This window comes from Sinocyclocheilus grahami, unplaced genomic scaffold (genome assembly GCF_001515645.1).
Source record: "Sinocyclocheilus grahami isolate Dianchi unplaced genomic scaffold, SAMN03320097.WGS_v1.1 scaffold456.1, whole genome shotgun sequence".
Taxonomy (NCBI): Eukaryota; Metazoa; Chordata; class Actinopteri; order Cypriniformes; family Cyprinidae; genus Sinocyclocheilus; species Sinocyclocheilus grahami.
The window spans coordinates 685,364-706,486 of record NW_015505635.1 but is presented as its reverse complement, the minus strand read 5'-3'; the positions used below and the strand labels follow the sequence as shown (position 1 = coordinate 706,486).

Here is a 21,123-nt window from a genome sequence, read left to right as displayed (position 1 = left end):
TGGTGACTCTAAGTCCCGCCTTCCATATTCAACAGCCAATCAGTAAAGCCGCTGCCTGGTGTTTATTCTAAGCTAGCATTCAGCTTTTGCTCTACTCTGCACTTGTGCATTGGCTGTTCAGCCTGAAATATACAGCTTTTAGCACTATTTGAGGGTTATAAACAATATTTGACACCATTCATGTCAGATTTTAAGGGATTTTGGCATTTCCACATTCAATTGACCTCATGACGGATAAATGACTGACAGCTCAAATAGCCAATCAAATCGCTGCGCTGAGAAGCCGTGCTGCTATCTGACATTTTGACTTTAAGCTTTAAAGCTTACTGACGGATACAAACCTCTTTTTTTTTTTGGAAAATTCCTTTAATTATACTAAAATGGTGTTGTTATGTCACATGTAATTTGGATAACAGGTATCCGGAGTGGCTAGTTAATTTAGATTTGTTTATTCCGTTCCTAAAATCAGCTGGTAATCTTGAAAAATGCAAGCGTTGGTTTAGACTTGTCGTTAAATTGTTAATTTTACACTTAGGTGATTCTGTGGTATTTTCTCCATTAAATAAAAAGACTTTATAAACAAAGCTTGTGTGTTTGAGTAGTTTTCATTAACACTAGATGCAATTTAGGCAATTACATGGAATTTTATATGGCAGCGTTTTCCCATAGAAAACCATTGTAAAGAAAACACTTATGGCTTAATGTATTAAAACGTTGATACTGGAGAATCAAATTCAGCATACATCTTATTAATAAAACATACTATGTACAGGACAGCAGATGAACACAGAATATGAATGCAATGTGCAAAGTTATAAACCATTAGAAGTAAAGTACTTACTGTGCAATTTAGAGAATTGTGTTCATGTTCTGGGTTCACCTGATTTCCTGTATATAATATGCATCATCAATAAGGTGTATATTCTGAATTTGATCTTTAAAATCTCATACATAAGGCACTTCATGAGTACATTAAGCAGTTTTCTTTTTTCTGGATTCTGTGTTTTATGATTTAATACAAATTTATCAAATACCGTGTCTAATGAAATTAATTAATACAACTTTTTTATATTAATACAACTAATAAAACAATTTAATCAATATTTTAAAATGTAATCAATTGAAAATGTAACAATTAATTTACAATAAAACATTGCAATTTTATTACACATTTCATTTTTTTTCCATTTTTTTTCTGGATTCTGTGTTTTATGATTTAATACAAATTTATCAAAAATTGTGTCTAAAGAAATGAATTAATAAAACTTTTATATTAATAAAAATAATAAAACTATTAAATCAATCTTTTAAAATGTAATCAAATTTAAAAAACAATTAATTCACAACAAACTTTGCATTTTTATTTTCTGTCAAATAAGGCGCTGTACAACAGAACTGTGTAAATTAAAAAAGGGATGAAATATCAGTTTGTATGATATTCCTTAAAAATATTATCATTATTATTATTACTACTTTGAGCAGAAGATTTTAGTATACAATAGTGATATATTGCTATCATAATTTCTTCAAGTTAAACCAAACATTTATTTAGGTTTGCTCTTTGAGTTTCAGTGTGTTTTTGATGGTAGGTTTCCTCAATTGAAACGGTGAATCTTGATATGATATCGTTTATCACCCTAGTGAAAATGATGAATTAGATCAGTTACCTTCTTCTCCAGCGGAGCTGTTCTTCCATACGACCTCGGCGCTGCTCAGATCCTGCTCTCCACCGCTGGGGACCGTCGTGACGAAGCTTGATGTCTGAGTCTGGTCTGCAGACGTCGAGAGGGTCGTCACAGTGTCTCCAGTGCTGGACATCGCAGCGGAGGAAGTCGTTATGCTCTGGGCGCCACTCATGGTCGTCTCAGTGGTGCTCTGGTTGAGTCTCTTGGGTTTGTTTCTGCGTCTGTACTGGATTTCTCCGCGAGCCTCGAGTTCGTGTGCGGAAGTGGAGAAGGAACCTGTGCTCATCGTCTCCACCATCAGCGGTGTTTGGGATGATGGGTACGTGTCGCCCCATGAGCTGCCCTCCGTCTCCAGCACTCGACTCTCTCCGGAGAAGTTCTCGGTCGAGACGGAGACTTTGGGTTCAGGGGTTTGGGTTTTCTGCTCGGGTATTTCGGTCACTACGATCCAATTGGCCGCCGTCGCCGGACCGTCCTGTGCGGGTCGACTGGTCTGAATGTCTCTTGGTCCGTCTGTTGTGGCGTTTGGTGGGACTGTCGTCGGTACGACTGAACTCGTGGGCGGAAAGGAGATGATTAATTTATCAGTGACGGTTGAAGGACTGGGCAGCCACGAGTGGCTCCACCATGACATCAGTCCTATAGAGACAAACACAATTATAGTGTTAATTATAAATAAAGTTCAATAGAAATAATAAAAAAAAAGATAAATAATAAAAGCACATAAAAAATGACTAAGATTTAAAATCAAATCTAAATTAGAAATAAAATAAGTCAATTATATACATGAAAAGTTCATTTGCAAAAACAGATAACAGATAAGTTTCAAAAATCATGCTTTTTCATTGTGCATTCCAATTAATCTCAATCAAACTGCAGTTGGGTTATTTTAATTAGGTTAAAAATTAACTAAAAAATACAACTAACTAACACAATAAAACACAATAAATGACATGATAACATAATAAAAAACATAATTTTTGAAAATGAAAAAAAAAAAAACAGAGTTAGACGATCTGTTTTTGCAAATAAACTGTCCATATACATATTATATATATATATATATATATATAGTAAATTAAAAATAAAATAAAAAGTAGTGCTGTCAAATGATTAATCACGATTAATCACATCCAAGATAAGTTATATTGTGTATATTTATTATGTATATATAAATACATACACATGCATGTATATATATACATAATAAATATACAGAACACACACACATATATTATGTAGACAAAAACTTTTATTTGGATGCGATTAATCACGATTAATCGTTTGACAGCACTAAAAAAAAGTTAAACAGAAATATAAAAAAAGACAAAAGCACATACCAAAATGACTGAAACTAAAACTATACAAAAAGCTACCTCAAAATGTTAATAAATACTAATAAAATAATCAATAATATATTAATAAATAGTATAACCTACAAATAATACTAAAATAAAACTTAATTCATTTCTATCAGACATCAATCATTTTTTGTGTTTGCCATATAGATTATTCCAGCCAGTGTTGTTATTAACTAAAAATAAAGCTATTAAAAACAGTCTCCATTAACTGAAATAAAGCTGAAATAAAATAAAATATGAAAATTTGATGAAAAAACTAAGTGACAAAACTTCGATGAAAAATGCTGCCTTGGCAACTAACTGAAATAAAATCTGAAGCTGAAGTACAAAAATGACCAAAACTAAAATTAAGTTAAAAAGTAATGTAAATAAAAATCCAAAACTACTAAAAATATGAAAGCACATAACAAAGAGACTAAAACTTGCAATACAAATTAATAAAATAATAATTTTATTCAGAATATTAATAAATACTATAATAGTAGCTTATAAATAATTCTAAAATAACACTAAAACTTTGCATTAAATGCATTAGTATTATTACAGGCTATACTATTATAGTATTTATTAATATTCTGAATTAAAACTTTATTTTATGTTTAGGTTTTAGTCTTTTTGTTACGTGCTTTTGTCATTTTTTAATTGTAATTTAATTTTTTTGTCAATTTGAGTCATTTTTGTTTCCATTATCATCACATATCAACCTTTTTTTCATCTGTTTTCCTCAAGCAAATAAGCAGCACTAACAAGGTAGAGACTAAAAACATGATTTCAGTAATGAGACTGATTAGTTAAAGACTCATTTCCAATGAGTTATTCAATGGGGTTATTCAGTCAGCAGTTGTGTTCTTGTGCATTTAGATGCTGTTGTCTTCGGATTCATTCCTCCGATCTGTTTTTTGTCTCCAGACTCTCATTACATATTCACTTGACTCCAGTTCTTATCTACTCGTTTAAGACTCTTCTCAAGTCTGTTAGTGGTCAAGATTCACTAATATCATTACTATTGCTCATTTTAAGATTAGTGACCTGAACCAAATGTCAAATGTGTGTAACTCCATCGGTTCATGAATGATTCCTCAAATCATGTGTCTCAAGGTGATAAGATGCACCATTTTCCTCACGTAAGGCTGGAATAATGGCTTTTGAAATATGAACAGATTTGAAAACACTAGGCATCATATACTTAATGACATTGTAAACAGTTACAAAGGAAAACTGGTCAATGTGCACTAAACTACAGGGGATCACACACTACCAGACTTTCAAATCATTCAGAGAACAGCTAGTGCTGTTATTATTCACTAAACTAAAACTATTAATTATTAATAAAAATAAAATATTAGATGAACATTTTTAATTTAAACTTAAATGAACATTAGAAATGTTGCCTGGACAACTAATTTAAAAAAAAAGTTACTAAAAGCTACTAAAATCTGAAAATGACTAAAACTAAAACTGAAATAAACAAATTAAAGCTAAATAGAAATAATAAACAAATAAAAATGACTGAAACCAAAACAAAAACCGAAAATATAAAAATAACAAACAATTTTTGAAAAACATTTTTCAATTATTTTAATTTCAGTTTTAGTTCGATTGAAATAAAGCTAAAACCAAATAAAATATTAGATGAAAAACTTTAACTTCAATAAAATTTTGAAATGTTGCCATGGCAGCAAACTGAAATAAAATGACTAAAATGTAAAATGACCAAAACTAAAACTGATATAGAAAAATAAAATGAAATTAATAGAAAAACACAAAACAAAATGACTGAAACAAACTCAAATTAAAATGAATGAAAATATAAAAATCAAAGCTATTTTTCAATATATTACTTTAGGTATTAGTAACTTAAATGAAAATCTGAAATGTTGCCTTGGCAACTAACTCAAATAAATTAGGTTTAAGTTATTTAAAGCTATTTTATAATTTAAAATATTGATAAATACTATAATAGCATACAAATAACACTGATTGCGGCCTTAATTAAACACGCAGGTGACGTCTGATCTTAACATCCACAGAATGTTTTGTTCACATTGTGATGCTGACAAATTAAATCCCAAATGTTTTCACTTAATGCACTGAAATATAATTTCATATAACAGCAGGAGAACTAACTGATGGCTGATTAAATTGCAGCGGTACAAAAGCAATGGCTATTTTACAATGAATGTCTAAAAAAGTGATTTTACAAAAGAAAGTAGCTCTGTTCCAAAACCTAGTGAGCTGCCCTGCTGTCTAGTATGCAGTTACTATACATACTAGAAACATACTTAACACATGCATGAACACACTTGTATGGAAGCCTGTTTCTGCCATGGAATAAAACAATAAAAAAGGAAATTGCATCTAACAATCTGGACTTTTTTCTTTGGAATTTTGAGTCATAAACTGCAAAGAAAAAAGTCAGAATTGTGAAATCAAAAGTCACAATTACCTTTTTTTCAAAAAGTTTTTATTCCATGGCAGAAATAGACTATATTTCTTAATTTTTGAGATATAAAAATAAAAAAATAAATAAAACAGGTAAATATAACTTAATATTTTACAATTTTTCACAATTCAGAGTTCACATTTCACAATTCTGAGTTTATATCTTGCAATTTCTTTTTTTTTTTTTCAAAATTGCAAAACAAAAAGACCAAATTACGAGATATAAAAATAAAAACTACAGTAAAAAAAAGGTAAGTGTGAAGAGAATTCCTCACAATTTGGATTTTGTATTTTTTTTTATCCCGTGGTGGAAAAATGAAAATGAAAATGGTTTGAAATTTACATTTTGTATTTCTGAGTTTATATCTCGCAATGCTGACTTCTCCACCCGCAAAATTGTTAGATATAAAGATAGATGTTAGAAATTAAAATTGAATTGAACTTGAATAAACTTGAGATATAAGCTCAGATTTATGAGAAAAAAAAGAGTCTGAATTGTGAGAGAAAAACACTTGGCCAGTGCATGTGCTTGCGTTCAGCTATGAATTGCATGCTGACACATTTTGCAACGCAACGATGCACAAAATCAATCTTCATCGCTAGAAGCTAATAACCGATTGCTAGTACGGCCGCAGGCCAAACGCTTGCGGCTGCATTTGTTTCTGGCCCAAGGCAGCATCCTAATTTAAATGAACCCTCACAAATGACTGCTTTGAAACACTTCCCATTATAAAACAGCGCACAAATATCGAGTGAACTGTCTGTTGGTTTTGGTATGTCTTGTATATAAGCAGAACAAACCACACAAAGCACTGGAGCGTACAGTACAGTACAGTAAGTGTGCTTAAGTGAACAGTGTGGTTGCACTTTTCCAGTTTCTGGTTTCAAGCTTTCAACCCTCAATTATGAAGCTTCCACTGGGACAGAGCCGAAATTCTGCCTTCATGGAAATGGACTTTAATAATGTAGGCGACAGGCCTTCTGTAAGTTTCCATTTGCCGTTAAACATGAATGCTGCCGGGTTCAGTTTGGGCTAAACAAGGTATCTGTATTAATGAAGACAGGAGGCCAACTCAATCCTCAAACTCTAACGCTCGGCCCTCCTCGAAAACGGAGAGCACAATCTCAGGTTGTGGTTGAAGTGAAGCTGACAGAATAACATCAATGATCTTATCTTCCTCCTCTCGTTGTCCTGACTTCCTCCCGCTGGACCCGAGCTTGATTTATCCGACTAACATCACTCTCTCGGTGATGACGAGGAACTAAACCACACTTGAGTAGGGCCCATGCTTTCACAAAAAGCATGTCTAATAAAGTGCAATCATGAAACTTCTACAATTTAATAACAGTATATTTAAAAGTTATATAAAAAAATATTTTAAAAATCTATAAAAATGACAAAAGCACAAAACACAATGACTGAATCTAAAATTAAAACGGAAAACATAAAAAAAAGAGCTGCTATTTTTTAAAAGCTTTTTTTAAATGTAACATTCTTTTTATTTCAACTTCAACTTATTTTATTTTAGTTAGTTGCCAAGGTAACATTTAAAATTTTTATTTAAGTTTTTTAAAGCTAATTTATAATAAATAAAAAATAAAAATAAAAAAAAGTAATAGTATATAAATCATATTAAAATAACACAGATTAAAGTTGTTTTTACTTAATGCACTTAAATATAATTCAATTTGTAAGGCCTAGTTCCTAAATTCAGTTTTCCCATTTTAATTTGTTCTGAATTCCATTTATTTTATTTTTTTTCTCAATTCTGTTTTAATGGTTAAATTGGATTTTAGTAATCAAAAAAACATAGCTAATTAATAGAATACATTTTTTTAAATTAAACAAATATAAACATTTTTTAGGTCCCTATAAAATGAATCCCCCCCCATCCATTCTGGATTCTGTTTTAATGGTTACATTAAAGTTTAGAAATCAAAAAGCATGTCTAATTAATCAAAATCAAGAAACATACCAGTTAACGACAATTTATTAATAATATTATTATTTTTAGCACCCAATGAAATCTTTTTTTTTTCAAATTCTGTTTTAGTTTTTTATATTCTGTTTTATATTTTAATAATAAAAAAGTATCTCTAAATAGTTTAGTTTAGTCAAAATTGCTACATTTTTATGAAAATAATTTTACTTTGCTGCATTCTTATTTTCTACAGTGTTTTAAAGAAAGTATTGATCTCTTTCTCAAAAAAAAAAAACATATACTTTGAAAGTTTTTGTAAATATTCTGAAAAATATTTTATTGTTATCATTTTAAAATGTTAGCAATTTTGTTGTGTTTCAAATTTTTACTAGTTTTTGTGTTTTTTAATACGTCCGTTTAGTTTTGAATTATTTTTCATTTACCATTTTTAGTTTATTTACTTTTTGTTATTTCAGTACTTCAAGCACTTCAAGCGGTCTGGACGGAACATCAAAAATTATTTCAAAATGTATTATTGATATTGTGGATTTTTAAAAATAGAGTTCAGATGCAAAAACCTCTAAGTGCCATTTGAAATTTTCTTCAAAAATGAGCATAGGCTCCTATGTTTATATTCAGTTATTTCACTTAAATGGTGAACTATTAAAGTGAAATTGCTGAACCTACACATAGGAGCCTGAGAAAAATGCTCATTTTAGAAGAAAATGTCAAAAGGCACAAAAGAGGCTTTTGCATCTGAACTCTTCAAATATTGATGCTGATATATCGCACAGCCCTACTTAAAATGCATCTTTCCTTTCAGAAAAAATGATCTAAATCAGTCGTTTTTGTTGTGTCACATCCATTTCTCTCACCGATCCGTCAGAAGTCCTCAGCTACAGTGAAGATCAGAAACAGAAACCCTTTTCTTTCATATTTACCTGATCCGGGCGTAGCAGTGGGTCTGCCGTCTGTTGCGTGCGTCTCCGTCGCAGGTGTGCTCTTGGTCTTCGCCTCCGCTTCACTTCCAGTCAAGTAGCTCCAGGGTTTCCATAACGAGCTGACAATGTTGGTGAGGGAACCCTTGGCCTTTTCTTGAGGAGCCTCTGAAGGAGCCGCAGGACTCACGGATTGACCGGAAAGACCTTCGTCCTCGTCCTCTTCCTCTCGGGCCGAGCCGCCAGGACTCAGATCCGGAAGCACCTGTCGGCTGTCTGGGAAGGAGTCCAGCTGGCTGCTCCAGTCCAGAGACGTGTCTCCGGCTCGCAGATGGACTGTCAGATACTCAGCCGAGAGCTCGGCGCCCTCAGCAGCCATCAGTGGCTCTTTGTCCAGATCCACCTGTCCGGTCCAGTTAGCAGGTCGAAGGTCAGGCAGGTCCGGCTGGCCGGCAGCCTGTGCGTCTGAATACAGTCAGATACAAGTTAATTTAACACCGAAACAACACTTTTTACTTTCAAGATATGACACTTTTCTAAGCGAACTGGGCATTTAACCATAATTCAGTTTGTTCATTCATTGGCTGCACTGCGAATACAATAAATAATAAACTTTACCAACATACACAACAAAAGTTTGGGATTGGTAAGAGTCTCTTCTGCTCACCAAGTGCGCATTTATTTTATCCAAAACACAGAAAAAACATTTAAATATTATTGCCATTTAAAACAGCTGAATGTATGTTAAAATGTAATTGATCAAAGCTGTATTTTCAGCATCATTCCTCCAGTCTTCAGTGTCACATGATCATCAGAAATCATTCTAATATGCTGATTTGCTGCTCAAGAAACATTTCTGATTATTATCAATGTTGAAAACAGTTGTGCTGCCCAATATGTTTGTGGAAACGGTGATGCATTTTGTTTTTCAGGATTCACAGATGAATAGAAAGTTCAAAACAACAACATTTATTTTTAAATAGAAATATTTTGAAACATTATAAACATCTTTACTGTCACTGTTGAGCAACTTAATGCATCCTCTGTGAATAAAAGTGTTAATTTCTTTTTTTTTTTAAATCACACTGACCCCAAACTTTTGAATGGTTGATTGTCAGCAAGCTATTTGCTTATACTTTTGATGCAGCTATAATTTATATAAAACACTTGCTGGAAAATGTCTTAATCATTTTCAACACATTCTAACTTCTAACATAATGTTAAATATTCAGAATTTAAATATAAATCAAAACATAACAAAGATGCTTTTAAGTTCTTTTTCTAAAGTCGTTAAAAAAAAGAACTTAAAAGCAGCAAAAAAATCTAATTTTTGATGCAAAAACCTTGACTAATTTGATAAGTGGACTTCTCGGGGAAAAAAATGTAACTAGATGTCTATACTTTCTCTTTTGATTAATTTAATGCAGCCTTGATGAATAAAAGTATTAATTAAAAGAATTAAGTAAAAATCTTAATACATAAAACACTTTTGCTGAAGAATATTACTGATTTCTTAATCATTTTCAACTCATCCTAACTTCTACAAAAACTTGTACCATCACATGAAATATTTAAATCAGTAGAATTTAAATCAAAACATTCTAAAAATGTTTTAGAAACAGAACTGAAAAGCAGCAAAAACAGCCTGAGAGGGAGAAAATGGTCCTGAATAAACATTTTTTCTTAAATATAACTGTTTTTAATGCAAAAAACCTTTAATTTGGTTAATATTATAAGTGCACTTCTATGAAAAAATAAAGGTAAAATATGGTCCCTTCAGCAATAAAACAGACGTTCTGCTGATTAGTATGTCAGTATTTTGTTGCAAAGAAAGATGGGTGAATTAAAGAGGCTGTTTAAGAGTTTAAAGAGGGGTCTAATGCTATTTCATGCATGTTGAGTTATTTACACTGTTATAGAGTTGGATTCTCATGATAAACATGGCCAAAGTGCCAAATACACTCCTTCCGGTTTCGTTCAAGTTTCATTAAGTTTTCATTAAGCCTCCAGGAGCTCGGCTGTTTTTGGAGAGAATTGTAAACTGTATCTTTCTTTTATAAATATGCGAAAGCTAAAGACTCTTTGGAGATATGAAGGATGCAAAACGTACTACTTTAAAGGTACTCAAGATTAACATGAGATTGGGTGAAACTGTGTGTTCCCTTTAATTTCTAAATGAGGATGAAAATGATCCTGAAAATCTATTCTCTGATGCAAAAACCTTTAAGTGGACTTCTGGGGAAAATTAAGAAGTTCTGATGGATTCAGTATTTAACCTTGTTGCAAAGAATGATGAACTCTGCTCAGTATAAGTGAAAGTGAGTGAGCGAAAACACAAATGAACACCCAAATAATCCAGTAATCGCTGAAATGAATCGTACCGCTGCTGGAGGAAAACGATTCGGACGCGTCCTCTGAACTGTCATCTCTGGTCAAGTACCTCCACGGTCTCAGTAAGGACTTCACGATGCCTGTGAGAGTCTCCTGCGCTTTCTTTTCTGTTGACACATTAAATACAATCACTCAGATTCTCTCTCCAAACACATCACTCAACCGCTGGAGCATGTGCAAGAAACGGCAAGGTCACGGGTTCGACTAGCAGAGACACACGTGCTGATAAAATGTAAACCTTGAATGCGCTGTAAATCACTTTGGATGAAATTCTGTCAGATGAATAAATCTAGAATAAATCAATATGTACAGAATGACATACCAGCTACTATTTTATACTGTGCAAAGTAAGCAAATGTTATTAATGCATGGAATATCTGACTACATTTATAAATGTGAAGAATACAAAAACAGCACTGAATAACGCAGTGAACGACTTTCCATTTCCAGCGAGACAAATTAAAAAAATGGTAATCAACTGTGTTTACGTGAATACTCGTCAAAACGGACAATTCGGCATCATTTTGTGTGTATTTCTCCATTCATGCGACGCGAAAGAGTACTTGTGCGCTGTGAGAGGCGCTTTCTGTGTGTGTAACGTTATGCTTCAGTGTCTGCGCTCAGAAAACCGGACCGGATTGAGCTCTCTCTTGCGTCATCAGATTTATCCATATGTCTGCTCTTCTCTTACTCCCACATATTGACATTTTTGAACGTTTTATGCGACGTGCAGCAAGTGTATGTTAGCTTATGTCCCGCCGGTTCATATGTACGCATCTAACCTCCAAACAACGCAGCAGATTCCTTCTGAATGAATCTCTTCCCAAATTGTCCCTCCCTAACATTTTCGTCTCGTTTTTATTAGTTGACGAAAATGTCAATAGATTTACGTCATAGTTTCTGTCATTCAAAAAGAGTTTTAGTTCATTATCATCTCATCGTCGGTGAAAAAAATGTCGTTGACGAAAATTATTCGTCAACTAAATTAACACTGCTGGCTAGCCAGGTAAGTTTCAGTTTAGTTTGCACCAATCCTAGGTTTTAGGTACCATGAAAGTGGCTTGGCTTTTAGCTGCATTCATCGCTATATTAACTTATGCTCCACAGTTAACCTGCTCCGGGGCAGGTTATGTTCTGGTTTAGAGATCGCAAACTGAAATTTGACCAATCAGCTTCAAGCAAAGTGTCACATCTCTGATACAATAAAGCCACTCCCCCAGTTTCTCTTGCTCCAAATTAAAGGACACTATATAGTAAAACATTTTTTAAAGATAAAATCACCTGGCTTTTATTATAATTACATGATTTATATATTTACTATAGCTGCAATCCATTAAAGAAGCCATATTAAAATAATAATAATAATTAGTCTTTTACTTTAAATTAATATAAATATATACAAATAATATAGAATGTAAATTAGCTTTAGAATCAATAGATAAAACTTTACATGACTACATAAGAGTTTAGATTTTTGAGTCTCTGTATACCTATCTGTGACCCTGGAGCACAAAAGCAGTCATAAGTAGCACAGGAATATTTGTAGCAATAGCCAACAATAGTACACTATGGGCCAAAATTATCATTAGGATATTAAGTAAAGATCATGTTCCATGAAGATATTTAGTAAATTTACTACCGTAAATATATCGAAACTTAATGTTTGATTAGTAATATGCATTGCTAAGAACTTCATTTGGACAACTTTAAAGATGATTTTCTCAATATTTAGATTTTTCTGCACCCTCAGATTCCAGATTTTCAAATAGCTGTATCTCGGCCAAATATTGTCCTATCCTAACAAACCATACATCAATGGAAAGCTTATTTATTCTTAGGTTTCAGATGATGTATACATCTCAAATTGACCCTTATGACTGGTTTTGTGGTCCAGGGTCACATTTATATTATCAACTATATAAACTAACTTCACATGTTTGACTTGCACTGATATGGCAAGATGTCTTCTTTTAGTTGTCCTCTTTCACAGACAGCTCTTTTCACCTTGCTGTGTAAATGTATTTAAATTCATATTTTTCAAACTTTTTAATCTTTGGCAGTGAATCACAGGTAAAGGGCATGTGAAAGGCTGTTCATGACTGATGTCATGCTTTCAAGTGCACGCGCTTCATTAACTCAGGATTAAAGCCCGAGTTGACAGAGAAAGTTGCTGATCAGCTTCATGGTACCAACAAAGCTGGTTTGGTTTTGTCAACTCAAAAGTAATCTTGTAACCCTGAGTTTGTTCAGCCACCATCATGGTACAGGCCCATGGACTCTTACGGTTCATAACATCCCTTAACCATGATCAAATCCCTATTGCATGGGCTAGATCAAAAAATAACCAATAATAATGGTTTATGTAATGCACGACTGTGTAACATGCAAAATTGCTAATGCATACCTCTATAGCAGAAAGCATCGAAGTGCCCTGTCCCGTTATTCAGTTCTGCCGGTGAAACGGTTCGGATGCCAGGTCCTCCAGCGGGACAGTCCGAGCGCAGCGAGCTGATGGAAAACCTCACGCTGCCGTCAGACAGCCAGGCCGGCTCGCAGTGCTCCAGCCCAGAGCTCCAGGCCAGATAGAGCTGACCCACGGTCGCTAGCCGGCCGCCCAGAGCCGCACAGTGAGCCACGGCCTCCGGACGAGTCAGTCTGTCAGGAACACCAGCGGGAAACACTTCACCTGCACAACCAGTGTTGGGGAAAGTTACTTTTAAAAGTAATGCATTAAAATATTGCGTTACTCCCTAAAAAAGTAACTAATTACATTACTTTTATGGAAAGTAATGCGTTACGTTACTTTTGCGTTACTTTTTAAATCTGGGCAGGGCTTGCTTGTTTGTTTTTAATATAAAAAGTTCTATTTTTAGCAAATGTAAAAGCTCTTTCACACCAAAAAGTGAAAGGAATAAGCCTCAGGCTGAAAGAAAAGTAAATTCACGTACAGTAAAACACAGGAGAAGAAGGTTCAACACTCTTTAGCAATAAAAAAAAAACAATGAAGCACAAATGTTAGTTTATCTAAAGTCATTTTTGCTTATTAGTATGGTTGAAATGGATCATCAAAGGTCAGCAGCAAAGACATTGGTTAATAAAATGGGATTAAATACATTTAAATGTAAGATATTTAACTATTGCAGGCTTGCATCATATTTGGAGTTTGCATTTCACTGTTTTAATTAATTTTGATGAATACTGAATCTGTCTTTTTGCGAGTAAGACGAATTAATGCATGTTCACATTTAGTCTAGAACTACAGTAACATCACGTTCACTCATCGCACACAACGCCTCTGTACTCCCGATTTCTCTCAACATGGGGACAGGAGACTTGTCAGTCAATAAATGGGAAAACAAAGTAACTGGCATTACTTATTTGAAAAAGTAACTCAGATATTTTCTTGTAAATTAAAAAGTAATGCGTTACTTTACTGGTTACTTGAAAAAAGTAATCTGATTACGTAACTCGCGTTACTTGTAATGCATTACCCCCAACACTGTGCACAAGCACATGAGCAGAACAGCTGGACAGACGGCTTGTGCATTCAGCTGAATCAATGCACAACACTTTCAGTAAATATGTATGGGGAGTTTATAATAAATGTTACAAAATAGCATCATGCAACAAACAGCATCGTCAAAAACCCATTACATTGATTTCTATTACATCTGAAAGCATCTTAACATTTGTCATCCATAAATTACGGCATGATGATTTTGGTAAATGATTAAAAATGCACCTTTTTTAAAACGGTTATGAATTATTCATATGTTGTGACTATTAGCTCCACATACATTTCTGTCGTGTTATTGTAATAGATAGATAGATAGATAGATAGATAGATAGATAGATAGATAGATAGATAGATAGATAGATAGATAGAAATAAAATTACAATAATACATTAACTACATTAAAGTGCCCCTATTATGCCATTTTTAAGGTTGCTAATATTGTTTTATGAGTCTCCTAAAACAGGTTTACATGCATGCAAGGTCATGAAGGTTTTCTCAAAAAAAATTTGTAATTTTACATCATTTCTAAATGATTCGTAAACGACTCGTGCGAAGCAGTTCAAAGAATCAGTCTGTCTCTCTAAACCCCTCCTTTCCGTGAGCCCTCACTGCTGTGATTGGTCAGATGGCGCAGTCTTTTGTGATTGGTCCAGAGCCGTAGAGAAATTGGCTCTGGATTGGTCTAACGCGTACAGCGCGTGTCGGAAACGAAACGCCCATTGCCATGACGGAATGACAGCCCTGGAGACTTGTCAATACATAGAAAAGATGGTATCAATTGTACCTTACCAATTCTAGCTGGAGTCTGATGATGAAACGGTTGGACTGGCTGATCGACAAGAGACTGATTCGCAAGCACGACTGGAGCAGGACGTTTCTCAGTGGTAAGTGTCAAGTGTTAACAAGTTTGTGGTAATTATAAGATGTGATAAAACAAATTTACTCTCACAGCGTAGGATACAGCGTCTTCTCGACATGATTTTAACCACACGGAAATTTTACTGTGTTTGTGGCAAGTTGGCGACGTAGAACGTGGGCAGACATTATGCAAATGTGTTACTTCATGACGTAGAGCCGTAACAGAATAAGATTCAAATTCCTGACGACTCATTTAGGCGATTGCGAGCCGACTCTTTTTTTTGATAGACAATAACTTTATTTATCGTGCACTGTCGGCTTCTCAACTTTGCAGATAGTTTATGTTCACATACAGCTACATGACACACTGCATGAAAGGTAATATTCGAAAAGGCATAATTGGGGCACTTTAATACCATTACTATCATAATAGTCGGATATGGTTTGAAACATCTGATTGATCCCATTTGTCCATGGTAAACGTGTTTTCCGGAATCTCACCTTGCATGTCATTGGCGAAACAGTAAACATCAAACAGTTCCGAAGGGTCCCGTTTCCCATAATTCCTCACTCCAGGAGAAAACTCTGCGTGTCCATAGCAGCCGAGCTCGGGTCTCTGTATAGGATACCTGCAGAGAGGAGATCAAACACCTGCACTGTGAGAATATCCATATGTAAATAAAGCTGTGCTGTCATGAAGATGCTAATAAATAATTTCACTACAATATTATAATAGGATCCTTATAATAGCTCAAGGTGAAGCATGTCTGTCTGGCTGGAGTTTAATAGTCCTTCATCAACACTGAAAGATATGCTGTGATTGCTAAAGTTCACAAACAACTGTCCAAACCGTCAGGAGGAACTTCACAAAGTCAGTTCCCTTTCAGTTGGTCACTCCGAGTCACGTCGGTGAACAACGAATTGGGATCTCACACTGGCGCACAGCTGACCCCGCATTCTACGCAAGTATGCGATTCCCCCAGTGAGCATACTTGCACAGACGTTGTGCAAAGTCAGGGAGGATGAGGAGCAGGTCCTGCTAGTTGCACCTTACTGGCCCAACCAGACCTGGTTCCTGGAAATGATGCTTCTCACGACAGCCCCTCCCTGGCTCATTCCTCTGAGGAAAGATCTACTTTCTCAGAGACAGGCCAGATCTGTGGAACCTCCACGTGTGGTCCCTAGACGGGACACGTAGGTCCTAGGTGATCTACCCCAGGCGGTGGTAGACACCATCAATTCGGCAAGAGCACCCTCTATGAGGCGTGCCTATACCTTGAAGTGGAACCTTTTCGTTGAATGATGCTATTCTCACCGGGAAGACCCCTGGAGATGCCCGATCAGAGCTGTGCTTTCCTTCCTCCAAGAGGGGTTGGAGCGAAGGCTGTCTCCTTCCACCCTAAACGCATATGTTGCCGCAATTGCCACACATCACAATCCTGTAGACGGTGAGTCTTTGGGAAAGCACAACCTGATCATCAGGTTCCTGAGGGGCGCAAGGAGATTAAATCCTCTTCGCCCTAACCCCGTACTCTCATGGGATCTCCCTCTGGTGCTTAAGACATTGCAGAGGGCCCCTTTTGAGCCGTTGCAGTCTGCAGAGCTGAGAACTCAGTTGATAAAGACTCTTAACTGCGCTGGCTTCCATCAAGAGGGTAGGGGACCTGCATGCTTTTCCGGCAAACAAATCGTGCCTGGAATTCGGGCCGGCTAACTTTCACATTATCTGAGACCCCGGCCCGGATATGTGCCCAAGGTTCCCACCACGCCTTTCAGGGATCAGGTGGTGAACCTGCAAGCGCTGCCCTCGAAGGAGGTAAACCCAGCCCTAGCTTTGCTCTGTCCCGTTCGTGCTTTACGTCTGTAACCCTCATTCCCTGAAGGAGGGAATGGAGACGTCGCGTCCCATCACCACAGTTGCTGTACCACCACGGGGCACCGGGTCACTGGCTCGGCTCCTGAGCGAAAACCTGAATAACCGTTGCACCTGCTGCCTACTTATGCTCGTTTCGTGATGAACAGCAGCTGGATGCAATTATTGCATGCCAATGTGTATTGGCTCGTTTAGCTTACACTCAAAGATGATAGGGCTCTCAGGCGAGATCCCAATTCGTCGGTCACCGACGTGACGTCTCCGTTCCCTCCTTCAGGGAACGAGGGTTATATACGTAACCGAGACATTTAATTTAATCTATCTATCTATCTATCTATCTAAATAAATACATACATACATACATAAATAAAATTTTTTGCTAAACTAATCTTTTAAAAATATTACTTTTATTTCTAATTTATAATAATAATAATAATTGTTGTAGTGTATTGGCTCGTTTTGCTTACACTCAAAGATGATAGGGCTCTCAGGCGAGATCCCAATTCGTCGGTCACCGACGTGACGTCTCCGTTCCCTCCTTCAGGGAACGAGGGTTATATACGTAACCAAGACATTTAATTTAATCTATCTATCTATCTATCTAAATAAATAAATAAATACATACATACATACATACATAAATACAATTTTTTGCTAAACTAATCTTTTAAAAATATTACTTTTATTTCTAATTTATAATAATAATAATAATTGTTGTATACATTGTGTAATATTAATACACAATGCATAATTAAAATAGTAAAGTAATAATAAAATAATGTATTTCTTTTTACAAACTATTCTTATTCTTCTTATTATAGTTATAATTATTGTATATTATGTATTAATATTATGTATTTAATATTTATGATTGACTAAATTAATAAATATACAAATAATTTAATGTATAGAATTATAACAATATAAAAAATAATACAATAATAATAATAATTGTATTTATTTGATTATTTACAAAAAAATCTATGTATTTATATTATGCATTCAATATTTATTATTTACTAAATAAATAAACATACTAAATAATATACTATTAAGTATACTATGTAATAAATACATATGTGAATTTCTGAAAGCTCAAAGCAAACCTTCAGGAACAACCTTACAAACTGAGTTTAATTTGTGTAGACCCATAACAAAAACATAATTCATAAAATATTAATATTAATATATAATATTCATTCATACATTATTAGTAAATTCATATTATTTCAAAATTCTGATTATTTTAAATTCTTATTTTAATTATTACTCATTAAAATTGTGTTTCAGGTTACAATCAAGTTTGACTCAACCCTCAGTTTATAAAAAAACACAGATATAATTAGTTTTAGCATTCTATTACACTCTGTGATATTTCCTGACTGATGCTCATGAGTCAAACCTGACGCTCTGGTCTCTGAGCCATCCGGCCGCACAGCTGTTCATGCCGGAGTGAAACGCCGCCCACAGCTGCTCAGGGGTCGCGACCTCAGCCGAGTTCTCCTCACACGCGCGAACGGCCTCGGCGAACGACAGCGAATAACGCTCCTCGGGAGAACGGTAGTGAAACACCACACCTGAAAACACACAGAAACACGAACATCAGAAAACAACCAGAGGCACAGACAAGCACTGGGGATAATAATTGGCCAATATTCATGTTTTTCAATGGTCTTATACTTTTTTCATTTATTTTACACTTGTCACAAAACAGTAATAATCTTAATATATAATATCAATCAATAAAAGTATTATTTAAATTGCTATTAAATTATTATTATTAGTTAAAACCACAACAACAATAATAAATAATTTAACATTTCGCCCCACCTTGGAATTATAAGGTTCTATCAGCATTCTGAGCAGTTTTGAGATATTGAGCTTCAAAGTGTTTGTGTTCCATAGACTTCTGTAGATAGAACCCTTATTGTTTTCTAAAAAAAAGGCCCAAAATGTACACAGCTTACAAAAGAAACATCACATAATGTAAATAAGTCGTCCCAGAATAAGAATATGTGAATAACTCCATTTTGACAAAAATGTCAGATAGAACACCTTATAATGCCAAGGCGACGATTTAAAAAAATAATAATAATTTTTTTAATAATTTCTTTAATTTTCACATATTAAAATTGTTTCAAATTATGATAAAGCTCAACTTGTCCCTTAGTTTGTAAAGACAAATATGAGTTTAATTTGTGTAGACTCATTACAAAAAGTATTAATAAAAAGTATAACTTTATTAATATATAATATATAATTTTATTCATTTTAGTAAAACTAATGTATGTGCTTCTGACATTTCTATTAGTTTTTTGTCATTTTGATAAGATTGAAAAAAATATTTCTACATAGAATTTATTTTAATTTTAGTTTTAAATAATTTACTTCAGCTTAAACTTAATTTAATCTCTAATTTTCTTAGAATTTGCTAACTTCAAGTTTAGTTTTTTTATCTAATATTTATATTTGATTTTAATTCAGCTTTGTTCAATTACCAAACACAATTTGTAATAGTTTTAGTTAACAATAACAACACTGTTTGAAAGACCATAATTTATCCTGAAATGTGTGTAATACTATAAAATAAGTATTAAAAAAGTCCTGGAAAAGTACAGTAATCAAATATTAAATCATCAAGTGTCATTATTCAGCTCAATTCAATTTAGTCTTGGTTCAATAATAGTATTAATGTTGCAAAGTGAGTGTCATTATCAGCTCAAATGTTGTGATAAGTGTCAGAACATTAAATCAATAATATCTCTAAATATCAATTGTCTGTCCCAGCGCATACATTATGTAGAACATTTGAGATGATTTATCTGCGGTTTAGCGTAATTTCCCTCATTAGGTGTCACCTGTTTTCCTCAGAATTCACACAGCCCTCGTTCGCAGGTAATCGATCTCACCGCTCTAATTAAAGAGTTACGGCCAATTAAGCAGTTAATGAGAGCCTCAAATGAAAATGAAAATAAAGCGGGGCTAAAGTTAGACGGGAAACGAGGGAAAAAGCTGAAATGAATCTGATATTGACAGTCTGAATGGATGTAATGAGAGGGTAATTAATTCACAGCAGACTCCTGGACTCTTAACGAGCCGCCGCTTTTCCTCAGTGTTTATCTGAAAACTGCTGCTCACGATGATTTGAACTCGCTCACTGGGGGTTTACAGACAAATATATTGAGCTGTAATTTTCTCTTAATTGAACTTTGAGAAACTACAACATTATTACTGAAGTCATTTTCTGTAAAGCTGATTTCAAACAATGTCCACTGTCAAAAGTGCTGTATATATTATAATATTATAAAATTATTTTTAAAAAACACATATTATACATTAGTATAATGTGTAAAAATATATTTAAAAAAACATATATATTAGTATTAAAAATAATTATAAAAATATAATTTTATAATTTATTAAAATATAATTTTATATAATTTACATTTAAATGTCAGGGCAGTGTTACTTTAGTATTATTTACAAAACATTATATTATTTATAAATATTTTTCATTATTTTTAAATTTTCACTTTTCATTTGAATTTTAGGTTAGGTTTTAATAATTTTGTTATTGACAAATTTGTTGTCATTTTTAGTTATTTAAAAAATTTCTATTTAGATTTAATTTCTATTTATGTTTTATTTTGAGCAGTTTTGGTATTTCAAACTTATTTTAGTTGCCAATGCAAAATGTATATTTAATCATTTTTAATATTTATATTTTAGCTCATTTCAGATTTATTTCAATTAACAATATCTAGTATTTTCTATTAGGAAACGTATAGTTTTTGAATATTAAATCAGCTCCCAGTCATAAAAACATTATACATTAAAATTCTTAATTTTTAGCTCTTGTTTACAATTTAGGATTATTTATATACCATTACAGTATTTATAAATATTTTCAAATTAGCTTTTATTTTTATATTTTGAGTTTTCATTTGCACTTTAAAGTTTTAGTAATTATAATATCCTTTTGAAATTTTTATTACTTGTTTAAAGATTTTCCTACATATTTCGATACAGATTATTTTTTTTTAATTCAGTGTTATTAATTTTAATACATACTTTTCATCTAATATTTATATTTTAGTTTATTATAGCTTTATTTCAGCTTAGACAACAACAAGGAT

The 21,123-nt window shown here is 33.7% G+C and overlaps 1 protein-coding gene across 1 annotated transcript in view; it reads right to left on the bottom strand.

Moving 5' to 3' along the window:
- Window positions 1-21,123, bottom strand: part of LOC107552674 (neurocan core protein-like) — a 64,922-nt gene that overhangs the window by 26,543 nt on the left and 17,256 nt on the right. Inside the window, exons 3-8 of the mRNA XM_016234616.1 lie at window positions 18,390-18,564; window positions 15,616-15,743; window positions 13,144-13,425; window positions 10,730-10,846; window positions 8,352-8,813; window positions 1,668-2,324 (exon numbers count right to left, since the gene is read on the bottom strand). Coding sequence (XP_016090102.1) covers window positions 1,668-2,324; window positions 8,352-8,813; window positions 10,730-10,846; window positions 13,144-13,425; window positions 15,616-15,743; window positions 18,390-18,564 — 1,821 coding nt within the window. The remainder of the gene's footprint in view (window positions 1-1,667; window positions 2,325-8,351; window positions 8,814-10,729; window positions 10,847-13,143; window positions 13,426-15,615; window positions 15,744-18,389; window positions 18,565-21,123) is intronic.